The following is a 22,960-nucleotide window of genomic DNA, read 5'->3' as shown; positions in this document are numbered from 1 at the left end:
ATTTTAGTTTATAGTTACAGGTCAGACAGGTTATATATTATCTTGGATATTTTTTTGAGATAGTTTAATATTTCAACGGTGATAATAACGTATTAACTAACACGCATTTGATAATTACTTGTACATACAACATAATATGCACCCCGTAGAAGGCTAGTCTCAAGAGATCACCGTGGGCAGGAAGATATGATAATTTTACAGTACAGTACAGAGCTGGGCTACGGCCACTTCTTTTTAAGGGAGAAGGTGTGGAGCCTATTCCATCACGCTGCTCTAATACGTGTTAGTGGATACACATGTCGCAAAATTTTAGTGAAATTAGACACATGCACTGTCAAGCACGAGATGAATTATAAACACCAATTAAGCACATTAAAATTCAGTGGTGCTTGCCCGGGTCTGAAGCAAGTTCATCGGTTAAGATTCTCGCGTTCTAACCACTGGGCCATCTCGGTCTTGATAATATACGAAACAAAATTACAAATATATATATTTATATATTTTTTTTTTTATATTCGCCGGGATGGCAAATGACTCTACTCCACCTGATGGTAAGTGGTAGTAGAGTCCAAACGCGACGACGGCCAGTACAGTCGGGAAGAATGTTCTGTACTAGCCGTCCCCGCCTTGCCGGCCCGCAAGATGCTTCTTCACGCCTCGTTTGAAGGAATCGTTTATTTTTAAGAACATAACTATGTAGGTACCTAAACCTAGGTTATATATTCATAATATTTATAATTCGCTTACCTTTATTTCAAAGGGGTCGGATTTAATAAAATTACACACAATGCATCGCAGATGGTATTTATTGATGGATGCGGTAAACAGAAAAGTTTTCTTAGACAGCTTTTAAGAAACGAATTGAGATGGAGTGGCTATTTTCTACTCTTTTCTATTATATTTTAAGACTTAATATAATAATTAAAACGTCTAAACGTTAAAATTAAAAATATATTTTTAGTTACATATATTTTTTTTAATTATTTGAATGGATTCTATTCCAGAAATTGTAACGAAGTGTTTACTGAATATTAAGATCGTGGGCTCGATAGCAAATAAAAAAAAAAACAATTTACTCGGTCTACATATTTTATTATTCTTTTGTTAAATTAAATGCGCAGTGAACTATATATAATATTTTATTACATCATATTCTCAAATAAAAAATAAGTTGATTAATGGTTCTATTAATTATGCAAATTGTCTGTGGATATTTAAAAACAAGTTAACTTTATTGATTTTCTCTTTGCTCCTATCAGTCTATTTGAGAGTGTTGAGGCGAGTGGTCACTGATTACTAAAAATGGATTTCATACCCAAGGACAGGATCCTAGAAACCAAGCCAGGTATCTTGACGGCAATCCGGAAACAGTACAATTTGGAGAAACCCGGACAAATGAAGGAGGCCATCAATATCCTACACGAATGGGTACAAAAACAAAAACATTTTCAAAAGAAGGATTTTAGTAAGTACCATCAAACTTTATATAGTTAGATAATATCATCGAACTTTTACACGTAGCAATAGGTAATGGCACAGTGTCTGAGTAAAAAATGTTTATTTTGTTTTGGGAATGAACCAATTATGAATTTGAAATATCGTCAGAAAGGTTACTAGACTATTGATAACAGTAATAAAATTATTTAATAAGGAAATAATACATATTGTTAATTTGCAATTGTGATAAAATATTATAGTTGAGTATTTATTTAATTAAACAATAGAGTCACAACTGAGTTTCTTGTCTGCTTAATGCAGTTACTTTAGTATTCCTCTGTTTAGTTGAGGATTATACAGATAGCCTTTGTATTGCTGTGTGCTAGTGATTGAGCCAGTATTATTATAGGATAAATTTATTACTTTTTATTTAGACAACAAACAACACAATCATTCTTGAAACTATGATATTAACATTAGCACACATACCAGTCGAATTTACACGTATATCTAAAACATAATCAGAGCAGAACGAAGAACAACTTACTGAAAATAAAAAATCATGAGAGTAGGGGGGGGGGTAAATTAAAAATTATAGAAAATTTAGTATTATATTCATTACAAACTATATATAAAGGAATTTCGCGCATTAAAAAGGGCGAACTACAACTAAACTAAACTAAACAAAGTCTTATTTCGTGTAAGTAATACCATGATACGTAAAACCAGATCTCAGATTTCGCTGATGTGTCATTCGTTAAATTAGTTTCCGTAAGCAAATATATTCACAACAATCTATTGGACAAAATGTGCTTCGAGATCATTCAAAATGTATTTATAAGGCGATTTTATTTCAAAGCCTCCAATAATGATTTGTTTCAATTTATTTATACATTTTATTACGTAAATTATATTATATGACTGTATATGTATGTTTTTATATTCATTGTCTTGATTATCTTTTAAAACGATCTTAATTTAAATCGCTTGTAATGCATAATAAATTTATCATTTAACGTGAGAATACGACGCGATTGTGTATTTTTATATATTTTCTGTTGTACTTATAATATTAGATTTAATAATTCGTTTTTATTAAATTACGAATACAATCAAACTTGTTCTCATATTAATATTGTTTTTTATCTATTTGTTAGTTTATGTTCAAGGTATTTTAATGAGTCCAAAATAATGTTGTTATATCTCGACTTTTGAGTTTCTCTAGTTTCGATTCTATGAGTAAGTCATTTAGAGCGATTTTTGTTTTGATGTAAAAATATACTTACACCTAATTCAATTCAATTGAAATTCAAGCGACGGTCTGCATCATTTATTTTCCAAATATCAAGGGTATTGATATTATTTTTTCAAAATAATATAAAATTCCAAATATATAATAAAAAAATAGAGCATAGATCCGTTAGAGGAACAATAATAATTGTAATCTATTGTATTGCTTTTGATAACTCTTGTGTCTATTCAAATTACCTTTTCAAAATACAATAACCGCTTCTGTTGAGAGTTTCCAAGTATGATTGATACAACAAATGATAACTCAACTAGACAATCTGTATTGAACGAATGATTGAAGAATTTATTTAGAATTACTAAATTAAATTCGCAATATAAGCTACGATATAACTTCATACTACTTAATAATTGTGTTTCAAATTAATTTAGGCGAAATATTAGGTCCTTACATATGAAATTAACGTTTTGTCGTACTGACTACTTTGATCTGAAATATCTCCTCTTTGGTTAATCCAATGTCCAAATTCAAATTTATAAATTCATTTAGCTGGTACATTTGAGTTTTGAAAACAGTCATTCATTTGTTTTTTCCTCATTATTTTTTTCTTTGGCGTCGCTTAGTACCGCACAATGGAAAACATGAAATATCGAAAATTTACGAGTACGAGTTCTACCGTGGCACCTGTGCTGCAGAAACAGCTCGATAGATTAATTATTTGTACGACACTGGTGTCGCAAAAGAAAGCACGGTACGTTTTTGGTTTCAACGTTTTCATTCTGGAAATTTCGACCTTCAGAACCAACCCCGTGGACGGCCGGAGACCAAACTGGAAAATGAAGAATTAAAGGCTTTTGTGGAAGCGGATCCATCACAAAGCACTTCAGAGATAGCTGCAGGCTTCGGGGCATGTGATAAAACTGTAGTAAACAACTTGAAGCAAATCGGGAAAGTAAAAAAAACTTGAACAATGGGTACCTAATGAATTGAGTGAATCGAACTTGCAAACACGCGTCGACTGCTGTGTTACTTTGCTCAACCGACACAATAATGAAGGGATTTTAAATTGAAATACTTGTGATGAAAAGTGGATACTGTACGATTATCGGAAGCACTCGTCGCAATGGTGAACCCTGGAGACCCAGCCAAATCCTGCCCTAAACGAAAATTGACTCAGAAAAAGTTACTTGTGAGTGTTTGGTCGCCGCCGTTGTCGTTCACTACAGCTTTCTAAAATCTGGCCAAACAATTACGGCAGATATCTATTGTCAGCAACTGCAAACCATGAAGGAAGAACTAGCTGCTAAATAACCGAGGTAGGTCATTCGCTCTAGGCCACTGCTGCTTCACGACAACACTACGTTAGATGAGCTACAATTGGAATGTCTGCGACATCCACCGTACTCCCCGGACCTTGCTTCAACAGATAACCATTTTTTTCCGGAATTTGGACAACTTCTTACAAGGCAAAAAATTTCAACTTCGATGCGGCAGTCCAAACCGCCTTCAAAGAGTTTATTGATTCTTGCCCTCATGGTTTTTTTAGTAAAGGGATGAATGAACTACCTATGAGATGGCAAAAGTGCATAGTTAATAATGGTGCATACTTGGATTAATTAAATAAATTTTACAAAAAAACAAAGATTTTATATTCCTCCCCTACAAAACGCCAATTTCATATGTAAGGACCTAATATTAAACTACGTATTATTGTACGACTGGAGGGGATTGCCAGGAATTATTGTGGAGAATACGTTTTAGCCTGTACGTTTGTTGGGTGTTGGTATACAAATCTAACGAACTTAATATGGATTGGTCCTATCGTGGACCTAATTTATTTATTGCTTAATCTGTGTAGGCATATTGTTGTATTCTGGTTTGGAGGGTGAGAGAGCTAATAACTACAGGCACAAGGGACATAGCATCTTAGTTCCCATGGTTGGTATGTAAGAATGGTGGTAGGGCTTTGTGCACGCCCGTCTGGGTAGGTACCACCCACTCATCAAATATTCTGCCAATAACGTGTTATGCGACGATAAGATACGACATTATTCATCGTTAAACATTAAAAATATGTTATTATTCATTTAAAAAGTATAAATATGATGAAAAACGAAAATTACAAGATGTTCGCGTTGAAAGTAAGATTTATTTGCTAACATTTCTGAGTAAAAGGTAATCTCAAAGTTTGTATTAAGAAAAATAAGGAAAACTGTGATGGAAAGCAAAAAATTATTGAGGGAACTTATTAAAATTGTGTCTTAAATAAAAAAAAGCAATTTCAGTTTTAAAACGACCTTTACAAATGTTTTATAACGTTGATGAATATTATACAAATACTCGCTTTATTTAGTAAAACATTAACTAAGAAACGATAGCCAACGTTTTATTTAAATATATATTTTTACATAATGGATCGCTTTTTGAATTGGACATCTTCTGGTGCGCCTTGTAAGAATGACTCGTGTACCGCGAATGCAAAGGGCATGACGTCTTGATCCTATGCCGTCTGCCGTCATACCCGTTCTCTACTCCCTTATGTGCGCATAGCGCTCCTGCGTTGTTATATATTATGATAATAATCTATACTAATATTATACCTGCGAAACTGAACCGAATTTGATGAAATTTGGTATGAAGCAAGGTTTAACCACACGAACAAATATAGGCTAATTTTTTACCTATTTATTTAATAGAGGGGGTCCCTCCCTCTTAGACGTGGGCGAAGCTGCCGGCGAATACTATTAAGATATATATATTTTATTAGGGAAACTATGTTTATATTTATTTCAGTAATGAGAGACCGCCACGCCGTTGGTCACGGCATACAATTCGGTCTTGACCGCAATAGACGTTTCACATCAAATGTAAAAAACGAATTCAATCAATTACAATCATGACGAGCCGGTTGGCGTGGTTTGTGGATGCTTGCCTTTCAGGGCGAAGATTGTGGGTTCGATTTCCACCCAGGACAGATATTTGTGAACATGAACATGTCTGTTTGTCCTGCGTCTAGGTGTAATTATCTATATAAGTATGTATTTACACAAGAAAAATAGTATATGTAGTATATCAGTTGTCTGGTTTCCATAGTGCAAGCTCTGTACAAGCATAATTTGGGATCAGATGGCCGTGTGTGAAAAATGTCCCAGGATATTATTATTATTATAAAATTTAAGTTCAATATTCGCCTTACTATTATATTTTATTTGGTTTTAGTATCGGTTAATAAAAATGTTACGCTGTATTTTAAAATATTCAATGCACAGAATTGCCTTTTAACTATAGTCTTCTATACCCCAACCTCCTCAGGTGGGAGATTAAGCACCCGGATCACTTTGGGCGTCGCAAAGAAAATGTCTCGTTAAAATTCATGAGGCGCAATTGTTGAGTTTCACCTAACTTGAGTGATATTAGATTTTTCATTGAAGGTACCGTTTACCCCAGTTTACCCTTTGCGGTTACATACCAGTTTAGTCTTTATACGCCGGAGGAATTTTTACGCAGAATTACTCAGAATGTCGGGTCAAGCGAACTCATTTTTAGCTCAATAAAATTCAAAGTTCCGTAACATATTTTGTAAGCTAATTTTCATAACAATATCAAGTTAACGACCAAGATATATGTACATGTTTTTATTAATTTCAAATTATTTTTATACAAACAAACCTTTTGTCAAACCGAAATAGGCCCAGTTGTTAATATATATATATATAGTATTTAATTTGTCGGTAAAGGAAAACATTGTGAGAACAACTTTACGCGTGTAGTTTGTATAGGGTTTATAGATATTTTATTTTGAACCCGACTAGATTATAAGTATCCTAAAATTGTAATCACAGGTACAAATCACAGTTAAAGCGCTTGTACAATATATAATAAATGATGTGTTTAAACAGGTAAATTATCGAATAAATACATAAAATATTTAAAGATCGTTCTTTTACAGGTCAATTTTATTTGGAAGCCGTTATTATTGGTTGCAAGGGATCCATAGAACGTGCTAAGATACAGATTGACAAAATTTGTACAATGAGGACGTTGCTACCGCAGTTCTTTGAAGAGTGTAATGTTAAAACCGACTTGGGAGACTTACACGAAATTATGTGAGTACTGAGTGAGAATTGTGTGAGTTGTATAGAAAGAGCCAATGGCCAAGCGGGTTAGCATTTTTGAATTTTCACGTGTTTAATTTCTGTTTTAAATATTTCATCTGATGCTTAGGGATGAAGGATAATATATTGAGAATTCATATTTTTAAATTTGTATCCACCAAAGCGCATGCGCAGTAGCCTTATGAAATAAATTTAAAATTTCTTCAGAAGACGCCTTAGCCCAGCTACGGGACATTTGAGGGTTGATTTTGTATGTATATATCAATTGGTTGATTGAATGTGTTATTGTACAATTACACATAGATATAATTATGTCACGTACGATTGACGTTGCTTATATATTCCATAATGACTATTTATTTCTGATTAAGAATGCATAAATTGTTCGTTTTTATTTATTTTCTTAAAAAACAACAAGCATTTATTCTTCTTCTTCTTCGAGTGCCACTCCGACTAGCGAAGGCGAAAGAGTTCGGCAGCACTCGCGATTCCCGTCCATTCACGGATGTTGCACAGCCAAGACTTTTTTCTGCGCCCAACAGCTCTCCTTCCGGCAACTTTTCCCATCATAATCAGTTGCAAAAGTTCATATTTTTCATGCCTAAGCACGTGTCCGAGATATGCAACTTTTCGCTTCTTGACAGTCTCCAAAAGTTGCCGTTTTTGGTTGACGCGTCGCAGAACTTCAACGTTCGAGACCTTTTGAGTCCAACTAATGGCCAACATACGTCTATAAGCCCACATCTCGAAAGCTTCTATACGTTTTTTGAGGTCTTCTTTAATTGTCCACGCCTCGCATCCGTAAAGAAGTATGGGCCAAATGTAGTAAAAATAAATAGATGATGTGTATGTAACAATGTAGGAGTCGTATGCGCACAGGGATCTTAAGTCTGCGATTGCAGAGTACTTTTTTCAACGTGCAGAAGGCACTTAGAGCTATTTCCATGCGTCTTTACCTCCTGTTCACAGCTCCAGGTGTCATGAAGCCATGTCCCCAGATATTTGTACTTGCGCACTCTCTCAATTTTTTGGCCTGCTACAATGATAGCAATGTCATCGAAGCTATGTTTAGATAACACCATGATCTTCGTTTTTGATAGGTTCATCCTCACACCAGCGATTTCACTGCACTCATTAACACGGCTCATAATTAATTGCAGCTCTTCAGGAGATGATGCTATTAGGACTGTATCGTCAGCGTATATGATGTTGTTAATATACCGGCCATTTATTTTGACTCCACATTCTTGGCCTTCAATTGCTTCTGCTATTATTTGTTCCGAGTACAAATTAAATAGCGTGGGTGATAATATACAGCCCTGACTGAACATGGTTCGGTTTGATTTTGGTACTAAGTTAACAGGTGTATTAATGTATTTTGTGTTTATGATTACTCCCACTCCATACTTGTTGGAGCTATCCTCGGAACCAGAGTAATACATGGTGTAATTATTATCTATTTGGTGTTTACATTTGCCTATCCATCTAATCTCACTTAGTCCCATTATGTTAATCTTCATTCGTTGCATTTCGTTGCAGACATTGTAGACTTTTTCAGGACTCTTCAAACTTCTGACGTTCCACGTTCCTATCTTCTTTTGTTGTTTTTTCCACCTGGTGATTCTTAGCACCCCTGTCCCATCTAAGGGACGCCAAGAACTCGGGGCTATTTCTTTCTAAGACTTTTCCATAAAGCTGACGATAACTAGGGAATAATAGTGCAGTGGCCTTGCCTTCTGCACCAGACATTTTAGAGGTTACTTGTAGGTCGCTGTTTCCCATTTTCCAATCATGGTGCGTATGGTTATACCGCCATTGATCGGTCGCCAGAGCCTCGTCTGTTATCTAGTAGGGAGCACCACGTGCAGGTGAGGTTGGCAATTGGGTCGGTTTAGATGGTAGTTCCGTTCCCCCCTTACCCCCCAAATTTTAAGCATTATAATATATATTAAAGTAAAATATATAATATATATTTAAGCATTTATAATATATATTATTTATATAAAATATAATATGTATTTATATTATGATATATATACATATAAAAGAAATTATATGAAATGATATCTGATCGCTGTCAGTATATGAAATAGCACACACTTTGCTGCTACCAGTCACGCGCTATAAGAATGCTTGGGAACATCTTTAAAATATTTTTAAATTGACAGATTTAGAGCGAAGAAGCATTAGCAAGGAAGTTCTGAACAAAAAATATTTATCCGACTCAGGAAAGCCATAAAAGGGAGTTATGATTTTAACAAATTATGTCTATGCATGTTAACTGCCAGATTTACCGTTTTTTTGAGATTGAATATCCACTCATTATTTAATTGTAAATAAATAAATATAATAAAGCGAGGTTACACTCTCAATAGCAAGCCATTACGCTGACATTAAATAAGAACACATTCTATCGCCAACGTATTTGTTAACGCTACCGCTATTGAAATTGACAAACGCGTGTGTTTATATCGCGTGTCTCCTGCTGATCGTGCGCGAGTTTCCAATAATTGAAGGGCCACATAGGCTGCATCACTATTTGTGTTTATATTGTAACTTTATGTGTTTTCTTTGTTGGATGGTATTTCCAACAAAGAAAATAAAAAAAAATATTTTCTTGATGACGTTTTCAGTTTTATTAATTATCGTATCATAATACAGTATCATAGTAGTTTATATGTCTACGTGTTCTGGATAGTATATTTTGAGATGTTGAATTAAATTTAAGTAATTTTTCTTTCAGCTATGCGTTAACGTTGCCAAAACTAACCGATGATTATCATAGGGTTTTCTATGGCAAGTATTGTAATAAAATAATCAAGCCTACACAAATTATGGATCACTTCAAATACACTATCGTTGTAAGTTATTTTTTACTTATTATTACTACCCATTATGTACCATTTTTTAACGTGGGGATATTCTCATGGATACCCTCCGTATCGGATGATACTATGGAGGGTTATGTCGGAATCTTATTGACTTAAACCACCACGATTCCTGCGATCCACACAAACAGAAGCGGGCACGCTTGCGCATTGTCGAACCCTTCGATGTTGAATACACCAATTGGTGTGTGCCGGTTATGCTCACATACTTTTCGAGCTGGGGGACCCTATGTTTTACGCAATGAACTCCCACTTTTCATTGCCCGGAGGTTGTACTTATGCAGGCAGTTAGCTGGCGTTGTGAAGCTGTCTATACCTTAATATCCTACGACGTATCGGCTCTGCATTTTTCTCCCTTTCTCTCCGACGCCTCTTTTTGCTTCATGACGGAATAGCAAAATGACCCACTATATACCTGTCCCAGCCTCGCTAATAAGTCAACATAAAACGTCCAAGTATATAGTTGTATCAATATACAACTATCACGCACGCATTCCTAATTGTCATGATTTTATTTCGAAATCTTCATGAAAATCCGTTCCGCAGTTTTGAATTAATCGGGTTCGAACAGACCAACAAACGCGAAGGGGACTTTATAATATAATATGTAGTGAAATTATTACAGACTAAAATATATTTTTTTAGAAAGATTTGTCGCTAATTTGAAGATAGATTAATTGTTATAAAATAGCCTAGTATTTAAAAATGTATATAAAATTAATTGATAGTGCGAAGAACTCGAAATGACATATAATTATTTTTAAATAAAGTTTTGTAAAATTAAGGAAGTGTGAATTACACATTATTAGTTAATTTTCATTCATCATAAATACCTATATCTACCTATATTAATTGGTGGTAAAGTGCAAGTACTGGGGTTCACGTTAGTTCTTTTCAGTAAATTCTATTTTCTTAACCGGTGGTAGCTTTATATTTGACTAGTTTCTGGCTACGGTTTCATCCGCGTTTTGTATCGTTTTGATAGGTTTTCAAATGTCATACAAAATATAAAAAATATGCATCTTTTTAGTAATAGTTTTATGAAAATCCTGTATATATAATCGGCCCTATTCATAAAGGTTGTTTTGTGGGTGATTATTTAAGCAATGCCGTGTCTTCTTCTTTCGAATGTCACGTCAGTAATGAAAGAAAGGGAGAAATCAGTGTTTAACCGATAAGTAACGCAAGTAAGATCTAATATATTTATTTATATACTCATACACATTAATAAATAATGTAGCTTTCCTTAATGTATTATTTATTTAAACGTTAAGAAATTAGAGCATAATTGTAACCATAAGACGTCAATATATATAAATATAGAAATATATATATTACATGCCCTAAAGAACAAATGGATTTAATAATAATAATAATTATTATTTTATAGCTAACCGAATACGTAAAAAACCATGACTATTTTAACGGAATAATTATAATTCTGGACTTTTCTGAAGCAAATTTGGTAGACTTTTTGTCCAAACTGAGTGCTACTGAGTTGAGACAAGCTATGTCTATTAACATAGTAAGTATCTTTTATTCTTATAAATTCTATTTCAGTAATATATGGAGAGGAGACAAACATATTGAATACATGTATATATACATATATATATATATATATATTTCTTGCGATTTGCTAATATCTCTGTTATATTATGCCCTGGCATATATTATACTGGCGGTAGAGGTTTGTGCAAGCTCGTCTGGGTAGGTAGCACCCACTCATCAAATATTCTACCGCAAAACAGTAGTACTTGGTATTGTTGTGTTCCGGTTTGAAGGGTGAGTGAGCCAGTGTAACTATAGGCACGAGGGACATAACATTTTAGTTCCCAAGATTGGTGGTGCATTGGTGATGTAGGCGATGGTTAACATTTCTTACAATGCCAATGTCTATGGGCGTTGGTGACTACTTAGCAACAGGTGGCAGGTATGTCCTGAGTCTGGGTGTAATTATCTATATAAATATGTATTTACAAAAGAAAAGTAGTATATGTAGTATATCAGTTGTCTGGTTTCCATAGCACAAGCTTTGTACAAGCTTAATTTGGGATCAGATGGCCGTGTGTGAAAAATGTTCCACGATATTGTTATTCACTTAACTACTTATATCTACTTTAATTTCACTTTCTCCGATAGTAAATTAAATGACAATGAAAACGATTTTTATGATCTCGAACAATGTTATCACGTCAATTCAATGTTGTAGTTGCTTATTTGCCATTACTACTGTGGGTACCACATTATGAACCAATGCTTAAGTTAATATAAAAATTTCTATTGAATAGCATAAGAAAAGAGTTCAACGAGATCTTTAGATCATTGCAAATTAAACTTCATAAGCTCACATTAGTTTGATACTGAAATAATTGGATTTAATATCGACAAAGATAATCTGCCTAAGCATTTATTTAAGCCCACAATAGCCATTTATAGAATTGATGTATTTTTTGTTCCTACTTTTCAGGAAGGTTATGGATTAAGAGTTAAAGCTATTCATATTATAAGTCCATCAAAGGTCATTAACACTTTGGTAGCGATTTTGAATCAAGTTCTAAGTTCTAAGGTAGCAGGTAAAATCCAGGTTCACAAAAATATCGAAGAACTCTATAAGCATATTCCAAAAGAAATACTGCCGAAAGACTGCGGGGGAACAGAACGCTCATTAAAAGATTTACAAAGTATGTATATAGCTTATATCGTCAAAAAACTTTTTCAAGTTGATTCTTTTACATACTCATATATATATCCTCGTCTTGGTCCCGGAATATGATTATGTAAAATTCGATTACGATCAGCTGGTATAATCGTTATTTCTAACGTCACATTACATCCAGTCATATATTCTGCTGGCAAACAGCAATATTTATTAGTGTGCTCAGATTTGTGGCGCATGTAAGGGATGATTAATATTACAGTGCCAATATCTACGGCCACTGACCACTTATCACCGTGAGACATATTCGCCAGTCTGCCTTCCAATTTTAAATTAAAAAAAAAATAGTTTTAGTATTTTTTTTTCTAGGGGACTGGTTGGACACGCTTTCGTCAGAGGAACACTTGAACCATATGCGGGTAATTAATGCAGCTGGTACAAATGAAGATTTAAGACAAAAAGAATGCTTCAATGACCTGTATGCAGGAATGCCTGGCACTTTTCGGTCATTAACTGTTGATTAATTGAGGTCTTGTAAGGAAAATTAAAAGATTCACGAGTTCCCAAATTATAAGACAAATAACACATGGCAAAATATAATAAAATAAATATTTCATGTATAATCTTTATTGTTTGTTTTATTTATGATACGACAATACTATTTATTATATTAAATAAGAAATAAATATCATGACAACATGAAGCAATATAATTACGCTTATTTTTTTTAAGCTGTAATATTAGTACTAAGCTATACTTTCGTAGGCAATTAGTACTGGTACTAGAATACGGCTCCTAAAATAAAAAGGTTAAATAGAAGTACAATGAATAAATACAGATAAGTAATTTATAGGACCTCTCGCAGACATTACTAAAAATATACCGATAGGTTATTAATTAATCTGAAAATGCGGAATTATTTTTATTTCGAAATGTCTTAAAAAATTAAATATAAATATATTCAAAAACTTGCTCTTTTTATACAATCGATACAAAATAGTTAAAATTAGTCAAATTATTTTTCATACCAAACCAATTATGTTCGGACGATAGTGGCGTTTATTTAAATTTGTAATGCAAAACTTTGCAACGATGCTGAAATAGAGTAGCGTTTTTATTTTAAATAATTTTCGTCGAATGCAAAGTCAGGATGTTGAATTATATTCTTTGAGCTTTATACTTTGAAGGAATTTTGACATTTATAAAGAATTTGCTTTTTTAAAGGATTATTATTATTCGCTTGCCCTCGCTAATTTTCAGTTCAGTGTTCTGTATAACAATGCAAATATACTCAAGTCAATAATAATGGGTTGATTTCTCGCTAACATATGAGTTGTTAATGTTGTAATATATAGCAAGCGAAAGCGATCATATTTTTTTTTTATAGAATAGGAAGGCGGACAAACATATGGGCTACCTGATGGTAAGTGGTCACCAACACCCATAGACATTGGCATTGTAAGAAATGTTAACCATCGCTTACATCGCCAATGCGCGACCAACCTTGGGAACTAAGATGTTATGTCCCTTGTGCCTGTAATTACACTGGCTCACTCACCTTTCAAACCGGAACACAACAATACCAAGTACTGCTGTTTTGCTGTAGAATATCTGATAAGTGGGTGGTACCTACCCAGACGAGCTTGCATAAAGCTCTGCTTCTAGTAAAGATAAATAATTATTAAATAAAATAATTATTCATATTTAAGAGGTATAAGTAATAAATAGTCAAAAAACAAAAAAATGTAACAAAGAAAACACTCAAGGCCATATGCTGAAGAAAGGTGAAGATGATATTTATTAAATATATGGGACTTGTTAATAATTGCAAATCAAATGGAACCAATTTCAGATGGTTTATTTTCGTAGCCATTGAAGTCCTACTATGCAAATAATAGCTCCATAATTGGATCAGTTCCAAATTTTACTATATATACATGTACTTAAATTGGTAAAGCTGACTTCCTACATTCTTCCATTAATACGCATGTAGATTGTTATTAAAAACGTAAAGGATTTTTAAGAATACTTGCAACCTATTTTCTTTTGGAACTCAATTAAAATTCAACGATTCCCTGTTATTGGCCAACTACCTGTTGAAAAAGAAGTTTTATTGTTTCAATCTACCAACCTGCATTTGAACAATGAAGCCTAATCCGCCACACTGTACCAATACAGATTGGTAGATTGAAACATTACCAATTAAACCAAAAAACCAATCAATTAAAAATAAGAATTATCGTATCAACGAAGTTTTTATTATTAATAAATATTTTTTGACAACTTATTAATAAAGCCTTATGTTAGAAAATTATTTCTATAACTTTTACTCATATGGATATATATTTGAATATCATTTATAAATCATTTTAGGTATTATAATTAAATCAAGATCATTTTATTTAGTGCACGTTTTGAATACTATGAAAAACATTTAGAAAAAACAAGGGCTCATTTGTTTTTTGTGCATTAATTACTATGTGCAAAACTGCCTTTGAATTAGTTGACTGGAATTTCTTTGAAATTTATTTGCAAATTTTTGACCACTCACCAAAAATCTTAATTAAATTAAGTAAGCTATTTGACTTTGTACAAACTCTGGTCTTAAAACGATGCAACTGAAAGTGATGGAATTTCGGAAAGTTCGCTTATTTTAAGGCAAAATAAATACTCCATCACCAAAAGAAGGCATGAACGAAAATAAAATATAACAAACTAAATCACTTATAACAAAATTGTAATCGGTTGCCCACGCATCAAAAATAATTTTATTGATTTGGAAAATAAAATTATCGTCTAATTATTTCAGCATATTTAATATTATTATGATTTGATAACTCTCATGTTCCACGGTTTTTTTTACCAAACTTACAAGAACAACTAATCAACACTTAACATTCTAAAAGTGCCAGAAATTCCTGCATACTGCTCATTAAAGTTGCATTTTTGTCTAAAATTTTCATCTGTACCAGCTGCGTTAATTTCTCGCATATACTTCAAGTGTTCCTCTGATGATAGAACGTCCAGCCATTCCTCTGGAAAATTAAACAAAAAAAAAATTCAAGCATATGTTATTAAAAATACTATTAAATATATATTAATATCACTCGATAAAATATAATTTATTTTAATAAAATAATGTGTGAGGTGTTATGCTTATCGTGAATATTTAGAATCGAATGCCAAGGGCTATCATATAGTTGCAATAACGTTTTGAGAAGGTCAGCCGGCCGGAGTTATTTAATGATAGCCGTAATTGACAAGAGACACTAGACTCAAATAAATGATATTTATCTACGTGTGTGAGTGTAATTGTGTATGAGTGTGTGTGTGAAAAGGAAAAAAAACCTCTTTCACTCTTTTTTAGTAAAATTTAACAAAGATAATATAAATGTCTACCATTAAAAACATTTAAAAGATCACGTACTATTTCTGATCCGTACCAAAGTTAACTATCAAAGGAGTATTAGTGGGTAATAGACACAAAAAAATAATTAGCTTATGCATTCTTAGATTTCGGCCTTGAGGTCTTGGGAACGGGACTTGAATCCCGTTCCGGTCAATAAAAGGTTATTGGGTTTTTGATAGCAGGTTCCTGATTTTAGCTGATTCTAATGAAGAAAAAGTGAAATGCCTGATATCCACATATATTTAATATTATTTAAGCAGGAATCTAAACTTTGGCTCTTTCAGTTTTGTTTGCAGTTACTTGTTTCATTTTTATTTTAATGTTTGATACCTTACGCATATACATACTTTGTAAATCTTTTAAACAACGTTCCTCTCCACCATAGTCTTTCGGCAGCACTTCTTTTGGAATATATTCATGTATTTCTTCAATATTTTTGTGAATGTGAATTCTATCAGCGATCTTAGCACTAAGCACTTGTTTTAAAATAGCAACGATACTGTTAACGACCTTTGATGCACTTATAATATGAATAGTTTTAATTCTCATTCCATAACCTTCCTAAAAATTAAGAACAGAATTCATTTGATATAAACAGCTTTGTATTTTATTATAAAAAACAACTTTCATGATTTCCTCAAGCAGACTATAATTGTTTTAAAAATATTAATTAAATTTGGACTACAAAATATAGAGTACATATAATAAGAACACACTTACTATGAAAATTGAAAATGCTTGTTTCAATTCAACTAGATTTATGTTTGATACAAGATCTATAAGATTAGTCTCTGAATAATCTTGTATCACCGTGAATCCGGTCATATAGTCGTGGGTTTTTAGGTATTCTGCTAGCTGTGGAACAATGATAATAATGAAATCAATTAGAAAATTATATTTTAAATTTAAAATTAACATTAAATTAATATTTTTTTATTCAGTAATGATTTTATCTATCAGTTCTAAAAATTTTCAAAGAAGTTATAGTAAATTCGTCATCATAAGATAAATAATAAATTTAATTTAATAATAAATTTAATTGATTTCAAGGTTTTAATATGTTTTTTTTATATATTACAAAAAAGTAGTGAAAACTAACTTACAACAATATTCGTTTTATAGTGTTCAATATATTGTGAAGCTTTGATTGCGCTGATATCAAAAATTTTGATTATAACAACCCTATAGTAATCATCGGTTAACTTCGGCAACGGGATCGTGAAGCTGTAAGAAAAGAAAATCGTTAATAGGTACTCGAATATGTAGAAAAATATTGGTATTGACATTGGTATTCTCCTGGAGTGATTGGATAATTTAAAATTAAAAACATTTTTATATCTGGCTAAACTCAGTTACTCTACGTGATGTAAAATTAATAGGGAACTTTTAACTAACAAAAAAAAACTATTTTAACGAACATAGGTTCAACAAAAAATGACATAACTTTAACTATAAAGTCTTTAGATAGTCTCGATCAGTTCATTTATATTATATATATATTAAGGGGGATATGATTAGAGTTATTGAAACTCTTAAAATAAGTTTTGTACTATAATATCATTATAAAAATACGCACGCACATATTAAAATGTGTCGACTACTTTTTTTGTTTAGTGAGTATACGGAAGTTGAATAGATTTTTTTTTATTTTGTCTACAGTTCAGAGAGAATATTACACTTGTCGTGGTCACAAGATGAAGAAATCAAAGAAAAGTGATGTTTTGAGGCGTTATGACGTTATACAATCTACATATATATTTAGTACTAGTAAGACCTACGTCGAGTCACTATTGTTGTATTCTCGTAAATGTTTTATACTAACATAACTTCGTTTAACTGTGCGAAGTCGGTTTTAACATTACACTCTTCAAAGAACTGCGGTAACAACGTCCTCATCGTGCAAATTTTATCAATCTGTCTCTTAGCACGTTCTATGGATCCCTTGCATGTAATGATACAAACTTCATAATAATGTGGTCCTGTGAAAAAGTGATTTATAAGTATTTTTGATGACTAATGAGTTTCATATTAATATCCAGCAATTATAAAATGACAATGAGAGTAGGAGTGTTTAACGCGCGGGTCAGCTACCAGCTAAATTAATCCTTCGTGAATACCTGCTTCGCATAAAGCTTGACTAGTAGAATTCCTAGATGGCATTAGGTAAAGGTTTTCAAATGAAATTTATTGTGATCAGTAAAATTTAAATAAATAAATAAATCAATGACCAGCACGTCAGTTGAATAGTCACGTATATTGGCCCACAAGCAGATATTATTCTAAATACCAGAGTTGAAATTCGTATACCAATGGCTTGTTCGCGAGAGGTTCCTCAAATAAAATACATTTTGCAGAAAAACAAATTAACACATGTAGTATAATTAAATATAATATTATAAATTTAAATAATGAACTGATATAAGATGTCCCACTGCTGAACTCCGAGTCCGATTGCCGTCCCATCGGATTATGAGAGTTAGGGAATAAAGAGTGCACCTGTGCTTGCGCAGACACTTATGCCCTATAATATGTACTGAGCAGTTGGTTTATTTCTCTCTATATTGGCCGCCGTTGCCAAGTCGAATCGGAGAACATTATTATTATTATTATTATTTATTAAGTACCAGTATATTCTATCGCACTGGCGATGGTTAACATTTCTTACAGTGCCAATATCTTTAGGTGGTAATAAGAGACAGTCTGCGTTCGTATTTCAAATATAAAAATGTAGTTATATTACATTTAAGCATTTATAAATATAAATTTTTATCTGAATAGCTAATAAACTATTCAACCTTATCGAATAGTTTTTATTCAATGTTTTGTACTACCAAAATAAGGCATTTAAAAATTACCTCGTCTGATACAAGTAATAATTAAGAAAATAAAAAGATATAAGATAACATTTTATTCTCATTATAAGCTAATGTTTTTATCACGAACCAAAACAAGGTAGAAAAAACTTATTCAAATATTATATATCAAAACAAACATTATTTTCAACGTGAACTGCATAAGACTAACTGAATTCACAACTTGCAAACACACACACTAATATCAACAACAAAACGTAATAGTGATTATTTGGCACAGTAAAATATTTTCGTTTTCATTTACAAACATTCTTCTCAAAACGCCTTATCGCTTACCTTTGCTACCGTGGACACATTTTAATACCAAGGTTAAGTAGATTGTATAATAAATTTATTAATAAAGTTAAATCTATTTATTTGTTTATTGATAATCTTATTTTAAAAAATAAAATTAACTAACAAAAAGGGGACGAAGTAGTACTTGAAACTTAATTAACTTAGTTAACTTACCTCCAGTAAAATAGATATTCGTAAATAATATTACGTATATTAAAAGTATCAATATTAACAAATTATCTTAATTCATAAAATTGGCACCTTAGACCTAAAATTCAAATTATCTAAAATCATATAACTGGTTTTTCCTCAGCCCGTGATTCTAAGTGTGAATCATCACTGATATGGCATGAGGCTTGTGCCAAATGCAATATCTGGTTTAATGTCGTGTTTATCTGTAAGTACACTGGCTCACTCATAAGCCATCCACCAAAATAGAATAAGCTCCGAAACTTTCTACTCAAGAAGAGAGATTATTACTTTACTCACAAGGAATACAACAATACAAAGGTTTTATATCAGCTGAATACCTGGTTAGTCGGTGGCACCGGGTTACACAAAGACCTACTTTTTCTTTACTTTTAATTCAGATATCACTCTATTGAATATTGTTATGCAAGTTGAATGTATTATTTTAGTAAATAAGTATAATGCTACTTACGAAAATCCTTCTTTTTAAAATGTTTTTGTTGTTGTACCCAGTTCTTTAGTATATCGATGGCCTCCTTCATTTGTCCGGGTTTTTCCAGATTGTATTGTTTACGAATTTGCGTCAAGGCATTTGGTTTATTCTCTAGGATGCTGTGTTTGGGTATCGTATCCATTTTAGTAATAAGTTGCCACTCGCCTCGACTGCTTCAATTGTACTGAAAACTACTATCAACAGACACACATTATAATAATCAAAAAACGTAATCTACTTGAAGTTCAACAAATTAACCTCTTTAGGAATCCGCAGAGAATTGTACAAAAACAAAAATTTCGTTTTATAAATATTTATAATATTTATCAAACCAAAATTGTATTTATTTACTTAGCGCATATTATATACATCTTCGTTGGTCTAGTTTCTATATGTAAGGCCGCAGACTCGGAGGTTCTGTGTACAATTCCTAGGTCGGGCCAATAAAAAGTTATTGGGTTTTTCTGTCAGAAAGTTCTCATTAGCAACCCGGAGTCTGGAAGTTGGAAGTGTGTACACTCCTGTGCCATGGAAAGCACGTAAAACCGTTGGTCCTGCGCCTGAACTCTTTCCGGTCGTGTCGGATTGCCGTCCCATCGGATTATGAGAGTTAGGGAATACAGAGTGCACCTGTGTTAGTGCGCACACTTATGCACTATAACATCTTCTGTGTAGTTGGCTAATATCTCTTGAGATTGGCCGCCGTGGTCGAAATCGATCTGGATTATTATTATTCTTATATACATATGTATTTTGAAATGCCTAAGACTATAATGCTATGAACAATATTGTAATTTAAGGAAATAATACATTTCTTTTATTTTATATTGAATACTTTATTATACGTATTGGAAAAAAATAAATAAATACAAGACACGTCAAAAGACATGTCAAAAGATAACTTAGTATGAAAGGATTGCTAACCTCTTGAATAGATTTCTTCCAGCACACTCACAAAAGGAATACAAAAAATACAGACAGATAGATAACAGGTAGAAACGTATAATCATACAATGTCTATATTTTAGTGTACAGAGAAAATCAAATTCGTACATAAAAACATACATACTATACTATACATAAACTACTAGCTGTTGCAAGCGGCTTCAGTTGCTTTATAGGGATATGGGAGGCAGGTATTAGGTTAAAAAGGTAGTTTTCTTTCCTTTAGTTCAAGCTTGCTTCATACCGAATTAAAATCGGCTCAGTGGTTTAGACGGCCAAACAGAGTTATATTCACATTTATAACATTAGTACAGATACATAGGATCAATCAAATCAATCAATCAACAGCCTTTCGTAGTCTACTGCTGAACATAGGCCTCTCCCAAGATGCGCCAAAGCTCCCAGTCTTCCGCCTTCCGCATCCAGTCGGTACCCACCACCTTCTTAAGGTCATTGGTCCACCTGGCTGGAGGGCACCCTACGCTGCGTTTGCCAATCCGCATATATGATATGATAGTGATACAAAATTCTTTTAAATAAAAAAAAAACTTTTAGTGTATGTAGTGAGTTTCAGGCCTGTTGCTACCAAAATCATAGCTGACAGCATACATGGCTTAACTAAGATTAAGAATTAAATATTTTACACATTAAGTATTTATAAAATTAATTAAATGATATACAAATTTTAATTTAACTGCATTAGATGTACTAAATATTTAAGACAAACTATTTTATTATTATAACCGGCGCATATAAAAATATCTGGTGTGTATGTATATTTTTTGATATATCTCTTATAATAACATGTGCAATTAAAGTAATTGAGAGTGCTGTGAGGATGTTCCTCCACTATCAAACACGAGATGAATTATTAAGTCTGTAGTTTTAAGCACCAACCATGAATTGGAAAATGGGCGACTTGATGGTAAGTGGTCATTACTGCAAACAATAGCATTATAAGAAAAATAACTGTTCCTTACACCGCCACTGCGCCACCAATTCACTGGAATTAAGACATTATGTTTCGTGCTTACAATTATACTGTCCTCTGCAAATTTGCCAGTAAACAAACGCTTGCAGTTAAATAAGTATACGTATGTACACACATATATCATTCCAAATAACATAATATTAATATATAATCTAAATTCGAACACAAAACGTACAGAATTCTCAAAAATTTAATTTAAAAGAAAAAGCATTTTTATTAAAATTATAAATGATTTTATTTTTTTCCATAATTTATTTATAAAAAGTGAGATGAAACTCTTGTTAGAAACCAATATTAATTGAGGAGAATAATTTCTCACAATTAATTTATTTCTAATTTTTTAACATTTTTAAATGGCCTTGTATGACGTTTGTATTTTAAAAACTGAATTTTTAAATAGGCGAAGCACTTTTACAATTTACTCGAACAGTCTCATATATCTTTATATAACAGTAACAGCCTGTGAATGTCCCATTGCTGGGCTAAGGCCTCCTCTCCCTTTTTGGAGAGAAGGCTTGGAGCTTATTCCACCACGTGGAATAAGCTCCAAGCCTTCTCTCATCAATGTGGATTGTTGGAATACACATGTGGCAGAATGTTTCCTCGCGATGTTTTCCTTCACCGTCAAGCACGAGATTAATTATAATCACAAATTAAGCACATGAAAATTCAGCGGTGCCAGCCCGGGTTTGAACCCACGATCATTGGTTAAGATTCACGTATTCTTACCACTGGGCCATCTCGGCAACCAAACCAATCTCGGCTCTTTATATAAACTAACTAATTATTATATTATACCAAGCACGTGACTTTACAAAAATCCATCTTTACAAAAATATGTTTCTCTAATTCATTATAAGTCCGGGTTACAAATGATTTCACAACGGTAAAATAATAAAATTATTTGAAGTCGAATCTGTATATTAATGAGCCGAAACAGAGCAGTGGTTAGAGCACGTAAATCTAACCGATAATAGTGACTTCAAACCCGGCCAAGCACCACTGAATTTTCATTAGCTCAATTTGTGTTTATAGTTTATCTCGAACTCGGTGGTTAAAGAAGACAACGTTAGGTAAGCTGTCTGGTCGGATGACAATCTGCTATATATGTACGCACAAATGTGTATTGGAGCAGCGTGGTGGTATAAGCTATAAATCGTCAAAAAAGGAGGGGAGGCCTTAGCCCAGCAGTGGGATATTTACAAGTAGTTACTTTACTTTTTATATGTACCAAGTGATGTATAAATAGTAATCGAATCATATTTCGATGGTGAAAGCTTTAGCGACATACAAAAATACTTTTATTTGGTGGTAGAGCTTTGTGGATGCCTCTCTACGTAGCTACTTAGTGTATACTTCTGCCAACAATTATTGTCAATCATTCACAAGCTGTCACTTTAGTATTATTATAATATTAATATTCTCAGCAGTAAATA

The 22,960-nt window shown here is 32.7% G+C and overlaps 2 protein-coding genes across 3 annotated transcripts; one reads left to right on the top strand and one right to left on the bottom strand.

Moving 5' to 3' along the window:
• Window positions 1–1,272: 1,272 nt before the first annotated feature.
• On the top strand, window positions 1,273–12,921 carry LOC126775572 (uncharacterized). The gene is made up of 6 exons (XM_050497610.1): window positions 1,273–1,465; window positions 6,636–6,792; window positions 9,545–9,662; window positions 11,080–11,214; window positions 12,160–12,373; window positions 12,718–12,921. The coding sequence occupies exons 1-6, from the start codon at window positions 1,303–1,305 to the stop codon at window positions 12,870–12,872; spliced, it is 942 nt and encodes a 313-aa protein (XP_050353567.1). The 5' UTR covers window positions 1,273–1,302; the 3' UTR covers window positions 12,873–12,921.
• A 1,820-nt stretch (window positions 12,922–14,741) lies between these two features.
• Window positions 14,742–19,761, bottom strand: LOC126775569 (uncharacterized). 2 transcript variants are annotated; one of them, XM_050497605.1, is made up of 6 exons: window positions 19,568–19,761; window positions 17,580–17,736; window positions 16,861–16,981; window positions 16,478–16,612; window positions 16,105–16,318; window positions 14,742–15,383 (listed from the first exon to the last, which is right to left on the bottom strand). In XM_050497605.1, exons 1-6 carry the CDS (start codon window positions 19,728–19,730, stop codon window positions 15,229–15,231), a joined length of 945 nt encoding a protein of 314 aa, XP_050353562.1. In that variant the 5' UTR covers window positions 19,731–19,761; the 3' UTR covers window positions 14,742–15,228. The 2 variants fall into 2 exon arrangements, with proteins under 2 accessions (XP_050353562.1, XP_050353563.1); XM_050497606.1 differs by lacking the exon at window positions 16,478–16,612.
• Between the last annotated feature and the right edge of the window lie 3,199 nt (window positions 19,762–22,960).

This window comes from Nymphalis io, chromosome 18 (genome assembly GCF_905147045.1).
Source record: "Nymphalis io chromosome 18, ilAglIoxx1.1, whole genome shotgun sequence".
NCBI classification, from domain to species: Eukaryota; Metazoa; Arthropoda; class Insecta; order Lepidoptera; family Nymphalidae; genus Nymphalis; species Nymphalis io.
Note: the sequence above shows the minus strand (reverse complement) of the source record. Positions and strands in the feature narration are given on the sequence as shown.

Coding starts and splice junctions, on each gene's coding strand:
- LOC126775572 (XM_050497610.1), top strand. CDS start 1,303: ATGGATTTCATACCCAAGGACAGGATCCTAGAAACCAAGCCAGGTATC. Junction 1,466..6,635: donor TTTTCAAAAGAAGGATTTTA/GTAAGTACCATC, acceptor GTTCTTTTACAG/GTCAATTTTATTTGGAAGCC. Junction 6,793..9,544: donor GGAGACTTACACGAAATTAT/GTGAGTACTGAG, acceptor TTTTTCTTTCAG/CTATGCGTTAACGTTGCCAA.
- LOC126775569 (XM_050497605.1), bottom strand. CDS start 19,730: ATGGATACGATACCCAAACACAGCATCCTAGAGAATAAACCAAATGCC. Junction 17,737..19,567: donor TTTTAAAAAGAAGGATTTTC/GTAAGTAGCATT, acceptor ACTTTTTCACAG/GACCACATTATTATGAAGTT. Junction 16,613..16,860: donor ACTATAAAACGAATATTGTT/GTAAGTTAGTTT, acceptor ATTGTTCCACAG/CTAGCAGAATACCTAAAAAC.